The sequence below is a fragment of the Eublepharis macularius genome, chromosome 13, assembly GCF_028583425.1.
Source record: "Eublepharis macularius isolate TG4126 chromosome 13, MPM_Emac_v1.0, whole genome shotgun sequence".
Lineage (NCBI taxonomy): Eukaryota > Metazoa > Chordata > Lepidosauria > Squamata > Eublepharidae > Eublepharis > Eublepharis macularius.
Window position 1 is genome coordinate 66007078 of NC_072802.1, and position 21122 is coordinate 66028199.

At 45.5% G+C, this 21122-nt stretch overlaps 1 protein-coding gene across 1 annotated transcript in view; it reads left to right on the forward strand.

The window, feature by feature from the left end:
* Positions 1–1414: 1414 nt before the first annotated feature.
* SLC15A4 (solute carrier family 15 member 4) overlaps positions 1415–21122 on the forward strand; it is a 72770-nt gene continuing 53062 nt past the window's right edge. The window contains exon 1 of the mRNA XM_054996954.1: positions 1415–2665. Coding sequence (XP_054852929.1) covers positions 2084–2665 — 582 coding nt within the window. The 5' untranslated portion in view covers positions 1415–2083. The remainder of the gene's footprint in view (positions 2666–21122) is intronic.

Genomic DNA, 21122 nt, shown 5'->3' on the forward strand with positions numbered 1-21122 from the left:
TAAGTAAATAAATAAATAAAATCCATAAATTTATGAATATTGGTTGGATCTAATATTTTCTTTTAACGGGCCCACTTGGGTAACTTATTTTAGTCCCCTTTGGCTGCAAACTTACACACACTTACTTGGCATTAAGACCCACTAATTATTCCCAAAGAATCTCATACTGTTTTCTCAGCAGTATGTAGCCTCATCAGACCTTTTCATTATGCCAGAAAAACGAATGACAACAGCAGGCGAACTCTCCTAACTGCAGAGAGAGAAACTTTTAAAATATTTGCACACACAGCGTGTCCTAAGGCACCAGAACTCAAGTCAGAACCAAGCTTTCCTAATTGCAAGGTGGGGGGATTTAAAACGCTGCATGTGCCACCTTGCACGTAGTTAAAAGCTGCCTGCACGCGTGCGTGCTTTGTGGTGACCCATCTTAGGGAAGAGACTATCTGAAGAGGTCAGGAGAGCGCCCACTCTCCTAGCTTTCCAGAAAGGATGCAAAACTGAATGATTAAAAAGGGCTTTTTACTCAGATTGGCGAGCACTGAACGGAAGTGACCTCAAAGAGATGCAACGATAAAGGGGCAGGGAGTGTCCCTTTACTACTATATGCTGTCTGTTGCTGCAAATGTGATCCTACTGGGTAGTTTCTCTGTTGTTTCCTATTTCGAATGCTCTGTTTTAGCATTTCTTCAGCTCAGAATTGGATTCGTGCTAATTCCCCATCTTTGTAAATTGCATTGATGTAACTTATTAAATTGTGTACTGAAATCGACTGTACCGACTCACGCTGTGTAATATGCCTTGGGTCTCACTGAGAAAGGAGGACTATAAATAAGATGATGATGGTGATAATAATAGAAGTCACCGGAACTCAAGTGCGGACCGATGGCACACAGCAAGCTTTCTAAAGCATGCAAGATTTTTATTTTCCGAGCGATCCAAGCGTGTGATTCACACACACTGCCTGCTCTGGGACTCTTCCCCCGCCCCGCGTTTTATCCTATTCATGCTTATTCCCATGTGACTCCCACTCTCTTCAACTGAACTATACCAAGCCAGATTGCGACACAACATTCGTCGGGCAATGCTCAGCCCAGTAAACAAACAAACCCTCCCCTCCCAGATCCCTTGAGTGCCCTCGAGCGAAGAATTCCAAAAGAAAGGCCCCTCCCTGCGCCCCTGCACCCCCTGCCACGCCCTGCCTGGCATTGCACAGGTTCAGCCACCAATCCCCCCAGCCCCCCCAAAGCTCCCCCTGTTTCTTCTCAACCACGTGAGAGTTGAACCTGGAAGAGCCTCTCCGCTTGAGCGACGCCGCGCCTCGGCCAATCAGCAAGCGGAGAACGCGCCGGGGGAGGCGGGGCTCTGCCGAGCTGGGCATTCCAAGCGCCGAGCGCAGGAGAAGTTCGCGGTTTGCTGCTGCTGCGGGCGGAGGGAGGGGGGCGCGCGGCTGGAACGGCGGCCGGCGCGAGGGTTCTGCGGGGTCTGGCGGCGGAGGGGGGGAAGTCCCTTCGGGAGGCGTCGGCGCGGGGAGCCGCAGGTTCGAATCCTGGGTGGGGCGGCCGGGGGTGGATGGAGCAGCGATGAGACCAGTAGGCATTGAGGGCAGCTGAGATCCAGGAGGAGGCCCCAGCCCCTTCTCTTTCAGCGGTGGAGAGGCTCGGTCCCAGCTTCCCAGGGAAGAGATTTAACTTAATCTGGGGTTGATGGTTGGGGGCTGAGTGCAGCTATTTCAGTTATTCTTGGGACTGGGGGTTAGGGGGCTCACCCTAGGGCTTGGAGAGGGGTTGGGTTTAATCTGAATTTGGTAGGTAGGCTAGCTGGAGAATCAGTAGGCTGGGGTTGGGTTGAGTCTATTCATTGAGTTGAATTTAATCTGAGAGGCGAGCCTAGCTGGGCTTGGTAGAAGTGGAGGATCTATAGGTTAGAGTGCTGGTTGGGAGAAAGTAGGGGGCATCCAGAGCGGGGAGAATTGCAAAGAGCTGTTCCTAACTGGGTTTGGTGGTGGTCAAGAGAAGGAGAGTTTGAAGCTGAAGAAGGAACTGTTGGGGGTCCCCTTGAGTGAGATTTCTGGGTAGCCTACACGATGGAAGAGCCAAGCGAGCGGAGCCCCCTTCTGGGAAGCACCAGCTATGACATGCCCCGTTCTCCGGGCACCAGTGCCCCCAGCGTGTTCCACGGGCGACACTTGGCCTGCGTCGCCGTGCTTTTGACTGAGCTGTTGGAGAGGGCAGCCTTCTATGGCATCACTTCCAACCTGGTGCTCTTCCTGAACGGGCCACCCTATAACTGGGAAGGCGCCCAAGCCAGCCAGGCCTTGCTGCTCTTCATGGGGGTGACTTATTTGGTGTCTCCTTTTGGAGGCTGGCTGGCCGACGCCCTGCTTGGCAAGTTCCCCACCATCTTGGCCAGCATGGCCTTGTACCTGTTGGGCATGCTGGCCTTCCCCGCCATGGCTATCCCCGCCACCATGCAGTGGCTCTGTGGCGATGTGCCCCTCTCCGCCGTTGAGAACTGCTCTTCACCAGTCAACGCCACCACAGATTCTCCATGCCGCCTGGAGGGGACAACCCGCTATTGCACAGTGGCCGCCTTCCTTGGCCTTGTCCTCGTGGGTATCAGCGTGGGATCTGTCAAAGCCAACATCACACCCTTTGGAGCAGATCAGGTCGAGTATGCTCCCGTATTTTTACCTGAGTTAACTCTCTTTATAGGAGCTTGCACCAAAACTTGATTCACACGTGGAGAATGAGGTGGAGGACTGCACCACTTTAGACTGTGGGGGGGGCCTCTCTCTGAATGCATTAAAAAACTCCCTGCAAAAGAAAATTAGCATAGCAGGGGAAAAGTTTCCACCCCTTTGGGTTTGTGTACTGTCATAGCTTTCTCTTTAAAGTTCCAAACTGTGTTCTTCCAGCTCTGATCTCTATTACTGCAGTGCATTCAACCATCTTACTCCCGTGAATGTGTGAGTGAGCGTTGCATGATTGTTGTGGCTCTCGTGAGATTTCTGGCGACTATTAATCCTTTTTTGTTGGAAGCTGCGCCAAAAACCCGTGACCAGGAGGTGGGATAGGAAGAAATAAATGTTAATTTTAGGAGGATCAAAGCTGCTGATAGAAAAAGATGTCCGTGCAAACACTGGGACTTAAATTTCCAGGATCCAAAGAGTTCCATGTGCTCATGGGAATTTCCTTCTTTCAGCTTTTGTTTTCTGTATTCATTGACTACATGGCCTTGAGGAACATCTAGTTTTATAGGAAGTCCGTGTTGAGTAGTGAATGAGGAATGATCAGCCAGCCGCCTTCTTCTGCAATCTGGAATCCAGCCGGGTGGACTCCTTGTCCAAGTATAGCTCCTGTATTGTGCCTTCCCCCCTCCCATTTATTTTATGTCATTTATAGTCCGCCTTTCTCACTGAGACTCAAAGCGGATTACACAGTGTGAGTTTAGTACAGTCAGTATCAAGGACATTTCAATGAACAATGCCATAGGGTAAAGAAATGCAAGTTTACAAAGACAGAGCATCAGTAGGAATCCATTACAGAGTTGAAGAAATGCTGAAACAGAACATAAGCAATTCTAGAGCTGACATTAGACCACATGAAACACAAGTAGCTCATAGGAGCACGTATTTAAGACAACAGGAAGTATGTAAGGCAACATGGTGCTGAAGTCTATGGTCCTTAACTCATTAGCAAAGCATCTGAGAGCCCCTCCCTACAATACAAAAGACTTTTTGAAAAAAATTGGTTTTGCATCGATTGCAGAAAGCTAGGAGAGTGGGGGCTCCTCTGATCCTCAGTCGTATGCACATAGGCCATGGCAATTCTTCTGAAATATTTTGAATTGTGATAACGTATTGTCGTGGATATAATTATAACAATAACTGTGCGTATATACCGCTCTTCTAGACAAATTAGTGCCTCACCCAGAGCGGTGAACAAGTTAGTGTTGTTATTATCTCCACAATACAGCTGGGGAGCTGGGGCTGAGAGGAGTGGCTGACCCAAGGCCACCTACTGAGCTCATGGCAGTACTGGGATTTGAACCAGTAGCTAGACATATAGGAGAACAGTTGCTGGATATGACCAAGAAGGTCATTCAAGATCAGGGCTTTTTATCTGGGAAAAGAGGTGGTGGAACTCAGTGGGTTGCCCTTGGAGAAAATGGTCACATGGCTGGTGGCCCCTCTGTCTGGAGCTCAGGGGGCGGGGCCACCGGCCATGTGACCATTTTCAAGAGGTTCCGAAACTCTGTTCCACCACGTTCCAGCTGAAAAAAAAGCCCTGTTCAAGATGCCTTTGCACACAGAAGCATGGCTAGCCTGCCTCCATAACTAGGTAGGCCACTAAAGGATTGCAGAGGCCTAAAATAAAACAACCTTGGAGAGGGGCGTAAAACAATAGAGTTACACAATTGTATCACCATGTGTAGATTAGAAGAGCCGTCTAACTCATACCAATATATATATATACAGTGTACCAAGGCCCAGGTGCAGGGAATATCTGAGAATGGCAAGAATGTCTAAGAAGCTGGAAATACGATAGGTGTACTGGTGGAGGGCCAAAAGATATTCATGTGTCTGAAAAACCTGTAGTCATTAATTTTACATAGCCTTTGTTAAGGAAAAAATTAGCAAGAATAAACTAACGTAACATGTTTCAAGAAGATGTTTCAAATATGGATAATGTACGATAATGTGGTGGAGAGTGCCGTCAAGTCATAGCTGATCTATGGCGGCCCCTGGTGGGGTTTTCATGGCAAGAGACTATCAGAGGTGGTTTACCATTACTTGCCTCTGCAACCCTGGTCTTTGCTGGAGGTCCCATCGAAGTACTAAGCAAGGCCGACCCCTGCCTATCTTCTGAGGTCTGATGAGATCAGGCTCACCTGGGCTATCCAGATCAGGGCATATAAAATAATATTAGCCAAGAGTTTGAGTCTTTGAAGCAGCTATTGTTAAGAGAAGTTTCTAAAACTCTACAAATGTGACAAGCTAAACGGATAAGAGACCTTCTTAGAAAAGGCTTCTTGCCTATGACCTTTGTATCTTTGGATAAGATACTTTTTTGGACTCTCCTTTAATTATCTACATAGTTATAACGGATGGTACAATTTTCTGTGGTTTGAGTTGATATTAAGATTGCTAAATCATAATATGTTGTAATAATGTGTGTGGTGCCCTCAAGTCATAGGTGGCTTATGGTGACCCCCGGTGGGGTTTTCATGGCAAGAGATTAACAGGTGGCTTGCCATTGCCTGCCTCTGCAACCCTGGTCTTCGTTGGAGGTCTCCCATCCAATTACTAACCAAGGCCGACCCTGCTTAGCTTCTGAGGTCTGATGAGATCAGGCTCCCCTGGGCTATGTAGGTCAGGGCATGTTTTGTAATAATACAGGTATATAAATCAAATGTTATTACTATTATTATATTATTAAAAAGGAAGCAGAGATTCCATAATTGTATTGTGTACAAGACCCAGTAACGAACATAAGACAGACCATAAGATAGTTTATAACATCATTATAGGAGGAATGAATGTGAATTATTCGGAACAGTTATAGATCTGTCCGCCCACTTTGCAACAACAGATAACAAATATAAGACATTATCTAAGTAGGATTTAAAAAATTTAATATAGGAAAGGTAACTAGACGCTCAAGTCCTCTTAATTTTATGCATATATCTGAATCAGGCTGGACCAGAGTAATCTAGAACAGGATGCTTAATCAGTTACGTGTTTGTGAATGAATCAGTAAATGAAAGAAGAAACACTGCCTTGGTCGTTTGCAAAGCCAACAAATGCCGCAAATGATGGACAGAACAGTAGGGTTGCCAGCTCCAACTTGGGAAATTCCTGGAGATCTGGGGAGTGAAACCTGGAGAAAGTGGGGTTTGGGGAGGAAAAGGACCTTGGCATGGCATAATTCCATAGAGTCCACTCCCCAAAGTAGCCATTTTCTCCAGGTGAACAGATCTCTGTGGCCTGGAGACCAGTTGTAATTCCAAGAGATCTCCAGCCACTACCTGGAGGCTGGCAACCCTACAGAACAGCCATGTGTAATCGAGTCCGAAGGATGTCAGGCAGTGGTCTTTGGTATCAGAATGTCACCGGAATTCACAAAAGCCAACTTAATGTTGACCTTTAGAAAGCTTTATAATTTGATTTTTCTGCTGAGATGTTGCTTGCCACCCCTTCTCCTATTCCTCTTAAGAATTTTCTCTGCCTTCTTGCTGGATACTCTGGAATGGTTTACACATCACCTGTTGAAACTCTTCCATTCCCCTTGTTTGTTCAGGATGTCTCACTTTATTAGGTCAAAACCAGTCTCAGCATCTTCAGAGGTTTTTGCGTCCTTTAATTGCTTATTTTACAGAGGGAAAGAGAGCTTTCCTGTGTAAACCAAGACTTTCAAATGATAGTTGGTAAAACAGAAATACTGCTTTTGGTTTGGCTGTATATAGCATGCTCTTTGGGTGGATAGGCGAGTCAACCAGATCAAGTGGTAACTTTTTAATGGATAAGTTTCTGACAGCCAAAGAGCACCAGCTGTGGTCTCACGCAGAGTTCTTTATTGGCCACATTTGGGAAAGTCTCTATGTTCTTTTAAAAGATTTATTTACATTAATTATATTCTACCTTTCTCGCTGAGACTCAAGGCAGATTACACAGTGTGAGTCAGTACAGTTAATATCAAAGTCATATCAATAAACATGCAATAAATGTATACAGGCGAATTTGCAAAGATTTAAAAGCCAGCAGAAATCCAGTACAGTGCTGAAGAAATGCTGGAAGAGACCATAAGCAATTCTATGGTTAACGTATTAGACCACACAGTGACGGAAAAATCAACGCCACTGTCTTAAAGGACTGATACAAGCTGCTGATCAAAAGGAGTTTCGTTGGAGTTTATGGTCTTTGTGTTAGTGCCCAGTGTAGCTACTTCCTTGTACCCCAAAGTGCTCTGGGGGTCATGTTGCCCGAACACCAGAGGTCTGTTGCCCGAACACCAGAGGTTTGTGGATACACCAGAGGATACATCCTGTATCCATCATTACATGTCTGTTGCCAAGATTGTGTTTTACGGGAAGACTTCTTTTTAAAAAGGAAGAGAAAGAAGGCCATCTTGGGAGGACTGTAAATCCAGGGCTTGTCTATGAGTCCTTGTGCCGTAATTGTGGGGGGAGGGCCTGTTCTTCAAAAAACAAAAAAATCGAACTGTCGCTTGGTGTTTTATGTAGGATGGGGCTGTGGCTCAGTGGAAGAGCCTCTGCTTTGCATGTGCAAGGGGCCCCCAGGTTTGGTTCCCGACCTCCCTAGTTAAAAGATTGAGGTAGGAGGTGATGTCAAAGAACTCTATCCGAGATCTTGGAGAGATGCTGTTACTCAAAGCGGACAATCCTGATCTTTTCCTTTTCTTTCAAGCTCCTTTGATCCAGTCATCTTGAGCAACAGATAAGGAGTCGTTATTTCTTTAAGGAAATACGGCGGCGAGATACTTGGCCAGTGCCAGCGTAGTCCTTGGGAGTCTATCTAGCAGCACATAGGGAACTGTATTATCTTTTAATACAGTAGAAGGTAATTTAGTTAAAATAGGAGCAATCCACAATTCGCCGTAAAAGTTGTCCTGAGGGCATTCCAATATCATATGGGATAGGGAGTCAACCTTTTTCAATATAGTAAAGAGTCCAGTGGCCCCTTTAAGACTAACCAACTTTATTGTAGCATAAGCTTTCGAGAACCACAGCTCTTTTCATCAGATGCATGAAGAGAGCTGTGGTTCTTGAAAGCTTATGCTACAATAAAGTTCGTTAGTCTTAAAGGACTCTTTACTTTTTTGCGACTACAGATTAACATGTCTAACTCCTCTGAACCTTTTTCAAGTCACATTGGCAAAGTCTATCCAAATAAGGTAAATTACGGTATTTCCCTTATAGGGACAGCATTTAGGCATGTGAGCATGAATGCTCTACAATAACAAGGAACAGTGGTTTGACTTTGTGCGAAGCAGCTTCAAGTGTTCATGTGCAAACCCCGATGTATGTAAAGTATCTCTTTCATTACAATCCTGGTTGTGCGTGTTTAGGATTTGGAGGAGTGGGTCTCTCTCCTCTGGTGACTAACTCTTAATCGCAAAGCATGTTGGCGCATCAGGTGACGGTATGATACCTTGAGCCTTGCAAACTAAATTATTGTTTTTCCACACCAGCTTGAAGATGCTGCATAACTATAAAGCATTGATTTTTTCAGAAATGTTTATTCCCCCGGTGAGGACTGGGCTGAAACCCTGGATCTCAACAGTTAGCCAATTAGGCATCGTAATTTCCTTCCAACTGTGACACGTACGGTGTTTTTTTGAAAACAGTCTATTCCCAAAACGGGTTCTGAAGGCGACCGAGATAAATAATGCCAAAGAGCAATTTAAACAGAACCTTGAGATGGCGGATGTGAACTTAAAGACAAGTTGTTTTTTAAGGAGACAGGTGATTACCGGTGGAGTGTAACACAAATCCAGACTGGGTTTATTGACCTCTTTGCAAATTATTTACAGGCTGAATTTAGTACCCCGCATCCTTGGATTTTTCAATATTCATATTTCATAGGCTCTCTTTTTCTTTCTGCCCTGTGGTTTCATGTTGTTATGTTGTTAGATGATCTTCTGGAATGATGTTTGATTTTATAACACTGCCTCTGAGATTAGATGCTCAGACATCTTTAGGTTGATGGATCCTCAGATTAAACTATGCCATTGCTCAGCGAGTAACATGCAGTTCTGGCGGCAGCTGTTGGCCCCGAATAACTGCAGAGGGAATTTACACACGGGGAGAACTAAATACAACCACAGAAGAAACTAGTCGGCGGACTTTTGTGAGAATTCTGAGGTTCTGGGAATAAATATAAGAACCTAAGAACAGCTGTGCTAGATTAGACCATTGGCCCATGTAGTCCAATATCCAGTTAAATGCAGCGGCTGATGGGTTTCCGCTGGAAAACCTACAAGCAGGGCACAGAGAGGAAAGCTTGCCCCATTGCTGTCCCCTAACACTGGTAGTTAGAGGGCATCTGCTTCTGAACATGGAGGCTCCATTTAGTCACCGTGGATAATAGCATTTGATGGCGTTGTCTGTGCACTACACAAGCTGATCGCTCTTGGAGTGAAGAAATACTTCCTCCGATCTGTGGTGAATATATGGGGGATCCTCTTTGCTTATGTGTTTTATATCTTGTTTAGATTTTTTCTATTAAAAATAACACTCAGGGCAGCTGACAATTAGAAATTTTTGAATGACGTGAAAAAATAAAACTCTTCCAAGCACAAAAGCAGCAGCATAACAATAATCAATCACCACAAAAGCAATAAATAGCAACGTATTAATATGAACACATCAGCAATTGCCTGGTTCATCTAACGTTTAAAGAATGCGTTTAATTCTTCTTCCTCTATCCACTTTTTAAAAAGTCTCTGTGTTTTTTATTCTCCTAGGAAAGACCGCAGTTAGAATATAGGCTGACCAGATCTGTCAAGGATGAGGGTGGAGTTTGGGAGCGAATAGGTGGAGCTTACTGAGAAATGGGGTGGAGCTAATAGCAAAATTTCTCCAAGCAGACACAAAACTCTTGGTTCTGTTGCCTCACCCTGAATTTTTACTTCTGCTCCAAGATAATAGAAATGTCTGCCTTTGCAGACTGCAATCTCTCTGCAAGAAGAAAACAACACAGTACAAAAGGGATGGGCTAGAAACAATTGATGAGGTGGATTTTCGTCCTGCAGGGAGGGTTGGGTTTTTTTTAAATGCAAGGGAGATCTCAGAAATAATGTCTCCTGACCGGTACTCAAAATTGGCACATTCCTCTCCACACCAGATTCTACCACTTCACTCTTTAAATGCAATGAGAAAGCTTGTAAAATTCATAGGACTGTCATATAGAAATGGATCCTCCATGTACAGAGGCAGTGTATCTCCAGATGCCAGGAATAAATAGCAAGGGACAGCCTTCGCTTTCATCCCCTTGTGACATTCCAGAGGCACTCGGGCAACCAGTGTTGGACCAGAAAATGCTGAACTAATTGGCCTTTAATCTGATAGAGCAAGGTAATAAAGAGCCAGTGTGGTGTAATGGGTCTGACTGCATTCTGGGAGTCCTGGGTTCAAATCCTGATCATCTGTGAAACTTTCTGTTGGCCAGTCATTCTCCCTTTCAGGCCTGTTTACCTTGCAGGGTTCTTACGTGGATAAAATGAGGAAGGAGAGGACAGCGTGTGCAGCTCTGAGCTCCATATAGGAAGGGTGAGTTAATAATAGAAGGGTAAATTTTAGAATGCCATTAGAAAGACAAGCGGTTGCCCTTCTCGATCTTGGCTCACAGTCAAAAAAGAGGCAGTAAGCTGGCAATATTTTTCAGCCTTGCGAACTTATACTGCTGAAAAATCTAGCAGCATCTTCTGGCTTTTTCTCTAGGACGTTTCAAAGACAGTGTAAACGGTTTGGGAGATAGTACAACCATTTCTGCCTTCCTTGGAAGAATTACATATATGTCGCACTCCCCGCCACCCCAAGGGAGGGGTGGTTCTCTATACCCTCACTGAATTTGCGTGGATGTGAGGAAGAAAACAAGGACTTTCTTCTCGACTGAGAGCAATACCACGAGGAGGAGTGGGGATTAAATCCCTGCTGTAGCAAACTGGGAAGATGAAAAAGGCTTTTATAGAGTTTGTGCAGAAAGTTTGTATGTGGGAGGAGATCTTCCTTCCTTCCTCCTTCCTTCCTTCTTTCCTTCCAAAAAGTAGATGCTCTTGCAAACTACAGTAGTCCCAGGGAGATGTTTGAAAGCAACTGTGGACAGAACTTCAGCTCATGAAGGGATAGTGACCGGAACCAATTGACAAAGGTCAGGTTGCAGCAGGGGAAATGTTTGAGTAAGGAACAAAGGAGCAACAGAAATACCCATCCCTTCGCACAATGGTGGGGAAGTTTAAGTTTGGTAGCAGCAAACATGGTTCACCCTTCTCCATGTTCTCCTTCTGAGGTAAGTTAGGCAGACTGGCCGAGATCACTCAACACACTGCGTGACATGGTAGGATTTGAACCCAGATCCTAGTCAGACACTTGAACCACTGTACCCCACAGGATTTTGTTGCTAGAGGCAACCAGTTTTTCTTTTTAAAACCCTCATGCTAAAGAGCCAAAAATAACATTATTTAGTTAAAAACACTAAATACAATCTGGCACGCACTGAGAATTTGTGTTGCAATGAATGGAAGTGGACAAACGTAGGCTTTTGGGAAGAGAAGTTTCAAGTACGCTCTGAGGCTTGTGCCCAGGCCAACTAGAGTGAGGTAGTAAGAAACATTTCCCAGATGTTACCACGTCAGACTGCTACTGGGGACCCTGCAGAAGAAAATTCCTTGCACATAAAAGGACTAGCTAGGATCTGAGAGACCTAAGTTTCAATCCCTGGGTGATAGAAGAGCTCTGTTGTTTTCTCCCTCCATATCCAGCTGTCAGGTCTACTGCCTTTATTCATGGAGGCTCTCTTTGGCTTGTCTGTTGCTGTGTGGATGTATCCGCCACGAGCATGCATTGCTGCATCTGCAAGAGGCAAGGAGATGAATCCGTTTTGAGTTAAACATTTTGTTGGAAAATAATCTTGACTTATCCAGCGCCTAGACCAAGTGTACATTTGTCATGGAGTTGTCAGCCATATGTAATATATGAATTTGGAGTGCTCCTTCCCTGCCTAAGACTGTGGGGTGATGCAATGTGGTGATTAAATCCTGACTCTCACAATTCACAAAAATAGGATTTCTGTTTCCCTGTCCTCTTCTGCTTTTGAGCACTGTCACGCGAAGTTTGCTTCCTGTTCCACCGTGTGACGCATTCTCATTTTTGCCGTTTGCTTTTCTCAGCGTGGCCTCTTTAGCCTCGAGGAAATGAAACTGAGCTTCAAAAATATGCAATAGCTCGTTGCTAACTTGGGCCCGATCCAGAGAGCAGTTGTCCTGCACCTGCGGCAGCCGTGGAAAAGAGCAGTCGTGCGCCATTCATCAATGGGGTTTGTGTAGAAGGCATTCCCACTGGATTGGGGCCCTCAATTTCAAAGGAGTTCTAAAGAGCCAATGTGGTTTAGAAGCTGGAGTGGAAGACATGAGTTCAAATCCATGCTAAGCCATGATGCTCTCTGGTTGACTAACAACCAGTTGCTCTCAGCCTTGAGGCCATTGTGAGAATTCAGTGGAGGAGGGGGAAGCCAGGTATGCTTCTCCGAGCTCCTCGGAGAAGGGGTGGGGTAAAAATATACTTGATGACATGCACCAGACTGAAGCTATACTTGGACATCAGAAATGGACTGGAACAAATTCCAAAATGATCCTGGAAAAAACATTTGTCCATGGAGTGGAGAATGGAGGTCTCCTGTTGCAACCTGTTGAATTTATTGGCAGCAGTCCAGAATTCTAAACCAAGATTCAACTGTAGACAACACTTAGCAACTTAAAAGGCATTACCTAGAAACAATAGACCTGCTTAGAATTGCCGCCTTTGAGACTTCTAGATGTGGCACCAGTGGCGTAACTCGCCACAGGGCCATAGCTGAAGAGCTGTGCATTGCAGAGAAATATTTTTAAATTTTTATTTTGACATTTTTATCCATTTCCTTCCTCCAGATTGTGTGAGGTTGTGTATGTGGTTTCGTAGTCCTCACTTTATTCTTAGGTGTACAGTGACTGATCCATAATTGGGCACTCGTGTGTGTAAAGTGCTGTCACAGCGGACTTATGGCTACCCCTGCTGGGGTGTTCAAGGCAAGCTGCTAACCGAGATAGTTTGCCATTGCCTGCCTCCGCTTAGCAACCCAGATCTTTCTTGGTAGTCTCCAATTCAGGTAACACCCAGCGCCGACCCTACTTATCTTCCGAGATCGGGCTTGCCTGGGGCATCCATGTCAGGTCCCAGAATTATTTAGTGAGCGTAAATCCCTCTCTCTGCCTTGCAAGAGTGTGGTATAGTAGTTAGAGTGCTGGACTATGTGGACTTGCTTTATATCCCCATGTTGGCCATGACTTCATGGGGCAATCCTGTACCAGTCATGCACTCTTAGCCTAACCTGACTCTCGAGCTGGTTGTTAAGGGCAATGTGGAGGAAGGGAGAGCCAGTATAATGTAGTGGTTAACGTGTCAGACTAGGATCTGAGAGACCTGAGTTTGGATCCCCACTCTGCCATGGAAGTTTGCTGGATGAGCTTGGGCCAGTTACACACTCTTAGCTTAACCTACCTTACAGGGTCGTTGTGAGGATAAAATAGCGGAGAGAAGAACAGTGTAACCTGTTTGGGAGTTCCATTGGGGAGAAAGGCGGGGCATAAATGAAGCAAATAAAAAGATATATCATGTGAGCCCTCCCGAATACCTTGCAAGAGGGGTAGGATAAAAATGTACAGATAGATATGAACTTGGGTCTGTCTGCCTAGCCTTATTTTAGCATGCTCTAACCACTACACCATGCTGCCTCTCTCCAGGGTGAGACTTTTCTAGACTTCCCTGGACCCCGCAGAATACAGCTGAGAAACCACCGCTGGAAAAATACTTTTGGCTTTCCTGTCTTTTGCTCCATGTTTGAAGGACAAAACAGGGCAAAAGTTACACAACACCTTATGTTGAACTAGTGGGTCAACTCAGATGTTGTTGTCTGAGTCAAACGGGACTCTTCCTTGCGACTGCTGCTCAGAAAGAAACCAGCTGAGTGTTGTGGCGTTATGCTGTGGCATGGAGCCAGCTAGCTTTTCAGCCAGACAAGTTGGCACATGTCCTTTCAGTCCCAAGACGAAGGAAAGTGGACATTTAATTAGGTCAACAAAACAGTGGCTGCTAGTTGTCGACAGAGATTAAGATCATGTTACTGTGTTAAAGGCAAGGCTAGCAAAACTGGAAAAGGGGGTGACGTAACTGAGTGAGCTCAGCGGAATAGGCTCTGATGACTCAAAAGAAAAATATCTGGGGCATTTTTATCTCATGCTTCCTTGAGGAGCAACGGGCAGCTTGTGTGAGGAGAAACTAAAGAAGGAAGAATCACAACAGCCCTGTGAGGTAGCTTAAGCCAGAAGACAGTCATTGGCCAAAGGTGACCTAGCCAGCATTGTGGTACTGCGGGATTTGAACCCGAATCTGCCGGAGACTAGTCCTCGGCCGAATCCACACTCACTCACCATCTGCTTATCTTGCGCAGTCATGGCAATCGGGTTCATTCCGCTACCATGCTGTGCATCATCACGTTCACCCTTCCAGTGCGTCTTCATGGTGCAATCATTTCTCCACACGCCACTGAGTAAAGCGTTATAGTGGGTGGTTCCATCCTCCACCGTCAGAATTGACAGCGCATGTCACTTCCCCCCCCCTTTTTTTTTAAAAAAAGTCAATTTTCCAGTATACCGATATTCCGACTTTTAAGAAATGGCAATGTACCCTCCCCCTCATCTTTGATTGGCTCATTTTTTGCTCGTCACAGACCACTTTCTAACAATTGGCTGGTTGGGATGGCGGGCAAATTTGAAATTAGATTGTCACATTAAAGGCATTGTCCGGAAATTCTGCTGCTCAGAGTGGTTTTCTGCTTTTAGTAGTTAACAACATGGATGCTTAGAGTGTGATATTTGTGATGATGGCTCAGATTGCGGTTGGCATGCTTCGCAGCACAGCCACGCGACACCACGAGATGATGCATTCTGCCTTTCTCACATGGTAGAATATCTCACCTGTGTCCTAAGCTTTCAGGAATATATTTGTTTTCCGCACCTGCCGTTTACTGGAGTCTATCATTGTGGGAAATACAGGATTGCTCGTCTTGGCTCCTCGCGCTCTTAAAAATGGTGGGGCACAGTAGGGAAACGGTCCCCGTGTGACATGCGCATGCTCCGGTGACCGTTTCTTTTCCCACGCAAACCGCTGCTCACTACAGTTGGTTTACCGGTATACCGACCTTTTTGCACTGTGCAAAAAAAAAAAAGGCGGGGAGAAAACAGATTTCTGCCACTATCACGTGGTTTGGAAGGAATGCGCAATTGTGGTTAACAACATGGATGCTTAGAGTGTGATATTTGTGATGATGGCTCAGATTGCGGTTGGCATGCTTCGCAGCACAGCCACGCGACACCACGAGATGATGCATTCTGCCTTTCTCACATGGTAGAATATCTCACCTGTGTCCTAAGCTTTCAGGAATATATTTGTTTTCCGCACCTGCCGTTTACTGGAGTCTATCATTGTGGGAAATACAGGATTGCTCGTCTTGGCTCCTCGCGCTCTTAAAAATGGTGGGGCACAGTAGGGAAACGGTCCCCGTGTGACATGCGCATGCTCCGGTGACCGTTTCTTTTCCCACGCAAACCGCTGCTCACTACAGTTGGTTTACCGGTATACCGACCTTTTTGCACTGTGCAAAAAAAAAAAAGGCGGGGAGAAAACAGATTTCTGCCACTATCACGTGGTTTGGAAGGAATGCGCAATTGTGGTTAACAACATGGATGCTTAGAGTGTGATATTTGTGATGATGGCTCAGATTGCGGTTGGCATGCTTCGCAGCACAGCCACGCGACACCACGAGATGATGCATTCTGCCTTTCTCACATGGTAGAATATCTCACCTGTGTCCTAAGCTTTCAGGAATATATTTGTTTTCCGCACCTGCCGTTTACTGGAGTCTATCATTGTGGGAAATACAGGATTGCTCGTCTTGGCTCCTCGCACTCTTAAAAATGGTGGGACACAGTAGGGAAACGGTCCCTGTGTGACATGCGCATGCTCCGGTGACCGTTTCTTTTCCCACGCAAATCGCTGCTCACTACAGTTGGTTTACCGGTATACCGACCTTTTTGCACTGTGCAAAAAAAAAAAAAGGCGGGGAGAAAACAGATTTCCGCCACTATCACGTGGTTTGGAAGGAAGGCGCAATTGTGGCGCGGTGATGGCGGGGAATACGCAGAATGGGAAAGCATGTGAGTATTTGCATGAACAGTGCACTGCTTGCGAAAAAGGCGCGGAAACGAAAAGGAAGTGTGGATTCGGCGCTCCATTCTAACACCCATACTATACTGGCTCGTGGAGGGGGAGAGAGGGCTTTGAGCTAGTTGAGCTACCATGAATTGCAAGTTTTGTATTTGGAGAACTCAGTAGCCCTGTTCACATGTTACAGTGGATAAACGTACAGCTTGCATGTAGGTACATACATCTGTTTGTAAGAAAGAGCCAACACACATTCACTATACAAATAAAACCAGGAACCAGTACCAAGATAAATGCAATCACATATTTAGTAGTGCACATGTTGAATGTTACATGAGGAATGTTCAGTGCATGTATAAAGAATAATCAACTGTCCACTGTACATGGGATTGTGTGTGTGTTCACTGTGGTTTGTGAGCCGGACTTACGTTAAGTGGGCATCTTTGTACTGTGGGGTGTCTGTTTTTATTCCTGTTTAGACAGAAAGATGCCCCATGAAGGAATAACATCTTGGCATATGTAGAGATGTGAAGACTGGCGGGGGGGGGTGAGAATTATGGGTGTATACTGTTTCTTTCCCTTTTTTTCCCTTGCTGTTTTATAGCTCACTTTAAAAAAATCCAATGACATGTTTTCTCTTTTGGAATAAGTGAAATGCTTTTTGAGACAAGATTTGACTCAAAGTATGTAGTTTAAAGATTTTTTAAAATGCAAAAACAATCTACACAGCATTAGATTATGATAATTCTGTTTATCTGTAGAAATACAGCATACTTTCAAAATGTGTCTTATTATCTGAACGTGAGAAATGTTGTCCACAATTTGCTGAAGTGTGTATGATAACATACTATTAAAAGAGGTTGGTGATTTCAGTGTTATGACATTGATTTAAATATTGAGTTAAACATACTGCTAGTCCTGTTGTGAGTGTACGTGACTGTCAAAATAACACTCTTTACTTTCTTTATTCATTTTCAACATTTTCTCAGGCTGTAGATAGCAAAAAGGAAGATACGTGCCCTATGGTAGCATAGGGTGCTATGATGTGTGGAGCTCTCTCTTTTGAGTACTGGGTGTATTCACAATTTTGTTCGAATCCAACCTCAGTTCTCCACAGGAACAGATACCTGTAGTCGGGAGATCTTTTGTAATTCTAGGATATCTCCAGGCTCCACTTGGAGAGTGGTAACCATATATCAAATTCTATTTGCTGGCTATAAATGTGATTAGTTTAGACTCCCCCCCCCCCCCCGTACTTTCCCCCTCTTCCTCCCTAGGAAGATTATTGTGGATGCCTGCGTCTGCTTCTTGCATGGAAGGTTTGCCTTTCTGTCTTTAAGTGAGATAAGAACAAAAGAAACTATTGATCATAGTTTTAAACGGCAGATAAAAAACGAAGATTGCCTAAAAGTAAACAGTATAATAAAATTTGTTCCTTACTATATATAATAATTGGGAGGGAAGGCAGAATGGTATAGCCTGATCCCCTCAGACCTTGGAAGCTAAGCAGGGCCAGTATTTGAATGGGCCACCACTAAGGAAGACCCTGCAGAGGAAGCCAATGGCAAGCCACCTCTGCTCCCTACTTGCCTTGAAAGCCCCTTGGTGGGGTCACCATAAGTTGGTTGCGACTTAACAGCATGCGTGCATGCACACACATTCTATAATACTTCCCACAAGAATGTCCTGGGTAAAAATTCCCAGAAAGAATACTCCCTTCCTTTCACTTTTTTTCTTTCTTTCTTTCCTTGCTTCCTTCTTTCTTTCCCTCCCTCCCTCCGAATTGGGGCATGCTGGCCCCAATTCAGATATCCCGAATCAAAGCTTTCTGAAGCATTCGTAATGCTTCGGAAAGCTTCGGGGCCAAGTTTAAAGGTCCCCTTTCCTGCCGCTTGCAAGTGGCAGGGCCCTTTATACAACCCCCCAGCCCCAGCCACCCACCCCCACTTATCTTGGCCCTGCTGGTGGTGGTGGAGGAGGCGTCAGTGGTGGCTGTGGCCCTCCCCACAGCCCTGCAGGGCTGCGGGACTGGAGGAGGCGGAAAAAGCCCTTCCTGCCCCTCGCAGCTGGAGGAGGGCCTTCCCCGCTGCCCTGCATGCCCAGAGGAGGCGGTGCGACGGTAGAGGAGCCGGCTCCAGGCCATCCCAGCCTCGCGTGTGCTGCTGCTGCCGCCACTGCCCAGCTGATTACCCTCTCCCTCTCCCTGCTGTCCAGGTAAGTGGGCAAGGAGTGGGGGGGAGGGGTTGCCCCAGGGGTGGGTGGGAGGGGGAGTTGCTCTCCCTCACTTCAGTATGCTCTGAATCTTTATGGAGCATACCGAAGCGAGTAAATACCAGAATTCTGAAGCAGCCTTCTAAACCCATTGACTTCAGGGACTTGGAAAAGTGTTGCTTTGGATTAAATAATAGTGCTGCAATAAATTCAAAATAGATACACTAGAGAAAATAACGTTTCCTGAAAATGACCCACTGCCATTCATGATATGGAATAGACCTTTCATCCACACATTTCTCTAATCATTTTTAAAGTCCTTAATACCCTGTAGCAGTTGACACTACATGTGGCAGTAAAAAGGAAGAGACGTCACTTCTGGGAAGCAGCGTGACTTCCTGAAAGTGATGTCACTTCCCGGAAGTGACGTCATTACACATTTCCAGTGGCGTGCTCACTTCACGCGTGCACGTAAGGTAATAGAGAGATCCACCACCTCTTTGCCCAGAAAAAAAGCCTTGTCTATAGATATTCGGCCATATTTAGGTATTTACATGGTATTATGGGGAGCATTTCCCCCATCACCCCACTGTTTCCTCTTTGCTTCCCTGAAGCCCCGATAAGCTCTCCCCTTTTCCTGCTTCTTTTCCTCACGACTTATATCTGCCCTTATCTTTGGTTTTCCTTCCTCCTGGCAGCCTCTCCATGGAAAAAGTTCTGTGTGCTACTGTCCACTGGAGCAGACCCAGATGTGCCATAGGGAATTTGCAAGGACTTGCAGGGTGTATCTCACTTTCTCTTTTGTCCTCTTTCCTTTTCCTCCTTCCTCCTTCAATCTGAACGCCCCTCCATGTATCAGTCACTTAAAATCTGTATATTCTGTTTTATCTGACACACAAGGCCCTCTACCTCGTTCAGCAAGAAAAGCCCTGATGTGAATAGTTCTGAAGCTTTCAGGTTAAAAAACACCAACCTGTTAACACAGCCATCTGTAGGAATTCTGGTTTGGGGATTCCCCACTAGAGAAAATTCATAGCGGAGGCGAGACCTGCCCTGAGCATTTCCCCATTCTCGTCCTTATTTGCTGCTACTCTAGTCCACATCTGACAGTAATACATTTTCAATGTGTTCTGTGCATAAAGTCTTCCAGAGCCAAATTTGATGATGATGTATGGTGGTTTAGAATCTTGACATTGGCTGATTCCGCACACATTGGATAATGCACGTTCAATGCACTTTATCATTTGAGGCGGATTTTTTGTTCCACACACGAAAAAATCCGTTTCAAATGATCTATAAAGAGGATTGGAAGTGCATTATCCATCGTGTGCGGAATCAGCCTATGTGGTACCCATTTCTCGGGGTTGCAGAAGTTTTAAATAGCTTAATCATTTGCCCGTCTTCTTGTGGAAGATTCCCCTATTTTACAAACGAAGTGAAATGGGCTATGCATGGTATGCTCTGAATGTAAATCAGTTTCAAATCTCTTCAGCTGGTATGGTTTCCGGGGACTTCATGGGTGGGTCGAAGCTAGGGTTTGCCAAGTCCCTTTACCCTCCTGGCAGGAGATGGGAGACCCGGCACTCCCCTTTAGTGTCCCAGAGCTGCGTGATGATGTCACTTCCAGGAAGTGATGTCATCACACAGGACCTCATGTCGTCCCTTGGAATGCTCCCATGCTCTGCAGCAGGTCGAATTGGGCCAAAATCGGCCCATTGCGAAGCATAGGAGCACTGCCAGGGTGGCATGACATTATCGTACCCCCATGCTTTGTAGCGGGCCAATTTAGGGCCCAAATTGACCCGCTGTGGAGCACACTGTGCCATCTGGGAGCGCACCCTTTTCTCTCTGCCGGCCAGGCAAGCAATGAGAGGGGGCAGAGGGTGTGGGGGGGGATCCCCCGCCCTGAGCGGGGGACTGGCAACCCTAACTTGGGGCACTTCTGTAGAGGGCGGACAATGGGACATCGAATTCTCAGCAGCCTTTCAGCACTCTTTGGTTGATAGCTATGCCTTTTGCAAACCTTCTTGAAATTACTCAAAATTGTAGTGTAGCTAGGGCATCCCACTTACCTGCCTTAGTTGGAATATTGTATACAGTTCTGGCCACCCCAACCACAAAAGGATATCTTAGTGCTGGAAAAGGTATAGAAAATGGCACTCTCAAAGATCAAGGACATCTTCCTTATGGTGAACAGTTAGGGGGGATTTTCAGTAAGAAAAAAATTAAGAGAGGACATAAAATTATGCATAGTGTGTAAAAACAGAGAACCTCCATGTTCACAAGCAGTGTACCTCGATACCAGTTGTCAGAGGGTAATGGCAGGGGGAAGCTATTCATGTACTGCTTGAGGGCTTATCAGAGGTATCTAGTTGGCCACTGTGGGAAACAGAAAGCTGAATTCGGTGGATTTTTGGTCTCTTCTAACACCAAGCAATTTTACAGCCAATAAGTGGAACTCTCTTCCTGATTTTATATATGGTAAAACCTTTCTTCAGATCCCTTATCAAAAGCCACCTTCTTGACCCATTCAGTTCTCATCTCCAACTCTAGCCAAGCTTTAAGTTTGTGAAACTGCCCTTCCTTTGTCTCTTTCTCTACTTCCCCTGTTATCTGTTCTCACTTGTAACTTCCTTGAGGCAGGCACCTGCTTTTGCCAGCGAAATGCTGTAAGACATCATGTCAGTGTAGGATGCTCTCTGCATAATAAATAACCTTAAACAGGATTTGGACTTGCGGTCTCCTCTAATCAAAGACAACACTCTCCCTATTGCGCCATGCTGTCTATTACACAATGCTATTTCTCAACCGTTTTGAATCTCAGTGGGTTGAGTATATTGTCGTTTTAAGAACACACACACAAACGCGACAGTCAGTCGAACGCCTTGCCTTCGAGTTTATCCGGATGCAGGCAT